Consider the following 3868-nt stretch of genomic DNA (forward strand, 5'->3'; position numbering starts at 1 on the left):
GCTTGCTTGTGCTTTGCTTCTTTAATTGAAAAACTTGACTGTAGTCAACAGGTACCTATACAGAGAAGATCCATAGTAGAGGACTGTTCTTTAATCTACCACACAAAAACACATGAAAATAATGTCTGGAAGGCTGAATCTAGAAATATGCAGAGGAAAGGCTGGAAGTGATTTGCCAGATAGGGAGAATAAAGTGGTGAAAGTTTACAACTAGTAGAGTCTAGTACTTGAGATCTTTAAATCTAAAAAAGCATCTGTTGTGGAAAAAAAAATTTCTGCTTGATCAGGAGTTCCTGAACTCACTCCTGAAATCACTTTAAGCAGCTTTGCATTAGGCATGACATTAAGCTAGCCTACATGACCTAGAAAATAGAAAAGCTAGGACCTCTTAAAAACTTCAGTCTCCAAGCATTGTTTCCTCCTTTCTCTGAAACCAAAGGCAATCTAGGTTGAACATTAATCTAGGTTAAATGACTGAAAAGCATTCAGGCCATAGCAGATTTCTATCACCTGTCCAAACTTCACCCACCCAAGTGCCTAGCAGCAATAACTAGTCTTGAGAAGACAGACTCACCATTTATCTGCCAAAGACCGGTCTTCCGATTCCCCAAGCCACAGTTTCTCCTCTGACTGCTCTAGGTATTCTTCTGCCCACTTGGCAGGAGACACAGACAGTGGATCTGCATAGGACATCAGGAAGAATGGGGAGAAGTGTAAGATAGGCAGACCATCACTCAGATTAGCTTCAGATTTTGCTCTCTCCACTTTACACTAACAGTAGTTAGCGAACATACAGAGAACACCTCTTCAAAGAAAGACTGTTTACAGTTGTTTCTTCTAACTTTGTTTATTCTGATCTAAAAATCAAGCCTTAGGGTCAGACTGTGTATTAATACAGATGCCACTGTGGTGCCAATAACCTTACGATTTTCTACTTTAATTTCACAACTTATTCATCTGCTCCATGTGGGATACTAAGTAGGTCAAGAAAATCAGCAATGCATTACAAGTCTCTGTCAAAAGCACAGCCTACGAAGCACTAGGTTTACATCAGAACTTTCTCAAAGACCTTTGTAAATGCTGATTTATATTCCCAGAAGTACAAAGAGTGAATGTCAAACAATAGGACTACCTGGCTCCCTACAGTGACCACCCCTGGAGAAGAGAATAGCATCTATTTAAATCTTACTCCTAACTTCCAGATTAGGTCATGGATGGTAACAGGACCCTATTCCAGTCCCAGCTCTATACACAATGCAGGATGGCTTTTCAGATAAACTACTGCCTTGCTTGAAACAGAAAGCTTAACCTTTGGGCCAGAAACATTCACTTTGCACATTTCCAAGGTGCAACATCCCCCTACCTCCATGAAACTGACAAAAAGTATTTAGCCAAAGCACACTAAACAGTATTTACCTTTGTACCAAAGGCAAATTTAGCCATAAGAGAGGGAATTAGAGAGTATGTAAGTAAGAAGCAGTACCAGACCATCTCCGGAATTTGCATCAGTTGAATCATAATTTTTATAAAAGTAGTTTGAATAGCCTGCTTCTCCCAAGTTCTCCAAGTAACCTAAGCTAAAAACAAAAGACCCTTACACCTGAATAAAAGCTTCCACACCACACTGTTCACAATTTGGCTAAGCCATGGCAAAGCAGCTTTTCTCCACCCGCCGTTAAAGCTGCTACAGTAAACATTGACTGCTGGGTCCAAAGCATTACTCCAATTTCATGTTCAGTAACTCTCCGCTATACACAGGCATGTGACTGGGCAACATCTTGACAGTAATTCCAAAAGGGACCCTTCACCTGTCACTTCAGCAATGAACTCCTGTGACCAGTCAGCCTCATTGTAATCTGTAGAGACATCACCAGCACTATCTGCTGCAGCCAAGAATTCCTGGGTCCAGTTTTCAGACAGTGCCAGGGCTGCCACACCTGGAGCTACAAGAGGAAGAAAAACAGAAGTGAGGATTGGAGGACTCAAAGGCATCATTTAAGTGTTCCAGGCTAGCCCTCATCATCTCTGATCTTTCCCTTTCTCTTTGTTAGAATAAAATCACAGAAAAGATTCCACTTGGAAGGAATCTCCGGAGGTTGCTAGTGTTCTCACAGCAGGTTAACACTAAAGCTAGAGATCAGATTGCTCAGGGCATTCACCAGGTAACTTCTGAACTTGTCCAAAGCTGGCAATTCCCCAGCCTCCCTAGGCACCTGTTCCAGTACTGAACCGCCCTCCAAAGAAAGAAATGTTTCCTTACATCTAGGCAGTTCCCCTTTCTGCAAGTTGTGTCCATTGCCCCTTGTCCTTTAGCTGTGTATCACTGCGAAGATCTTGGCTGTGGCTGCTGAAGACAGCAACTAGACACTCCCCCCCCCCCCCCCCCTGCCCCTTAAGACTCCTCTTCCCCAGGCTGAACAAACCCAGTTCATAGAATCATAGAATCATTAAGGTTGGAAGAGACCTCCAAGATCATCGATTCCAACCGTCAACCCAACACCACCATGCCCACTAAACCATGTCCCTAAGCGCCTCATCTACACGTCTTTTAAATACTTCCAGGGATGGTGACTCAACCACTTCCCTGGGCAGCCTATTCCAATGTTTAACTACTCTTTCAGTAAAGAAATTTTTCCTCACGTCCAATCTAAACCTCCCCTGGCAAGGAGGTTGCCTCGCCTCAGCTGAGTTGCCTCAGCCTTTCCTCTTACACCATGTATTCCAGTCCCTGAACACCTTATTGATCTCCACTGGACTTGTTCCAGTATGTCAGTGTACTGGGAAGCCCAAACCTGGAAACAATACTCCAGATACAGTCTCACAAGTGCTGAATAGATGGGAACCACCCTGCTAGAAGCTTAACCATAACACCAAGATCTTTTCCAGCTCTCTACCTACTCTAGCTCCCCTCACCTCGCTGAGGGGCATGTCGGAAGCTTGACTGTTCAATCTCTTGCATCTCAGCCAACAGGTCATCCATCTTAAAGGTCTGGGGTGCACGGGACAGTAAAGGGGCATTCTGCTCTTGCAGGAACTCTCCAACCAGCTGCCAAAGACAGAGATGGATTACAAACAGAGCATAGAAGATGAACAGGTGGAACCGTGGAGCATGAGAGAAAGAAATGGGCTTGTCAGAAGGAAAGATTAATAGCAGGTAAGGGGAAAAATAGCAAACAGTGTTGATGAGAAAAGCGTTGAGGAGACGCATCAATCTGTTCTTACCTCATCTTCGGTGGCCACTCCCAGTGGCTTGGATACCTACAGGGAATAGTGTGCAGTTATCCCAACAGCTTTGACCCCATACTCCTCTCCACACACACCCTGTAAGCCTATCAGTTTACATCGTCCTCTTCCTTGAGCTTAGGCTGTCAGCGTTTTCTTGCGTTAGCTGCCTGCTTATGTGGAAGCCAAAGGAGCAGGAATACCTTGAGTGATACTGTCCAACCCCCCTCCCACCACTTTCCGGGGTAGGGCCTGTGACACTAAAGCATACAGCTCACCACAGCCACCAACATCCTCCGAGTGCCCATAAAAGCAGCTTCCACACACAGGCCCTCACCCCACAACCCTGCAGGACAAAGCGGGTGACCCCATGGTCTTTTTCCCCAGAAAAAAGCAACACTGCACCTATCTGCACCAACCGTCCCCCCATACTGCTCACCCCACGCCCCCCTTCAGCCAGCACACCCCTATCCCGTGCTGACTGATCCAGTCGCGGGCAGGCCCCACATCCAACCCCAGCTCAGCAAGCAGAGCAACCGGCAACACTCACGGCTGCAGCTCCGGGAGCCCCAGGGGGCCAGGCCAGCTGGCCCTGAAGTCCTTCCTGCCGCAAGGCTTTGTCCTGGGTGAAGTGGCCGGGCAGCTT

The 3868-nt window shown here is 46.2% G+C and overlaps 1 protein-coding gene across 1 annotated transcript in view; it reads right to left on the reverse strand.

The window, feature by feature from the left end:
- Positions 1-3868, reverse strand: part of PEX5 (peroxisomal biogenesis factor 5) — a 22832-nt gene that overhangs the window by 8414 nt on the left and 10550 nt on the right. Inside the window, 5 exon segments of the mRNA XM_009329904.1 lie at positions 575-680; positions 1809-1943; positions 2914-3046; positions 3223-3258; positions 3773-3865. Coding sequence (XP_009328179.1) covers positions 575-680; positions 1809-1943; positions 2914-3046; positions 3223-3258; positions 3773-3865 — 503 coding nt within the window.

The sequence above is a fragment of the Pygoscelis adeliae genome, unplaced genomic scaffold (assembly GCF_000699105.1).
Source record: "Pygoscelis adeliae isolate BGI_AS28 unplaced genomic scaffold, ASM69910v1 Scaffold120, whole genome shotgun sequence".
NCBI classification, from domain to species: Eukaryota; Metazoa; Chordata; class Aves; order Sphenisciformes; family Spheniscidae; genus Pygoscelis; species Pygoscelis adeliae.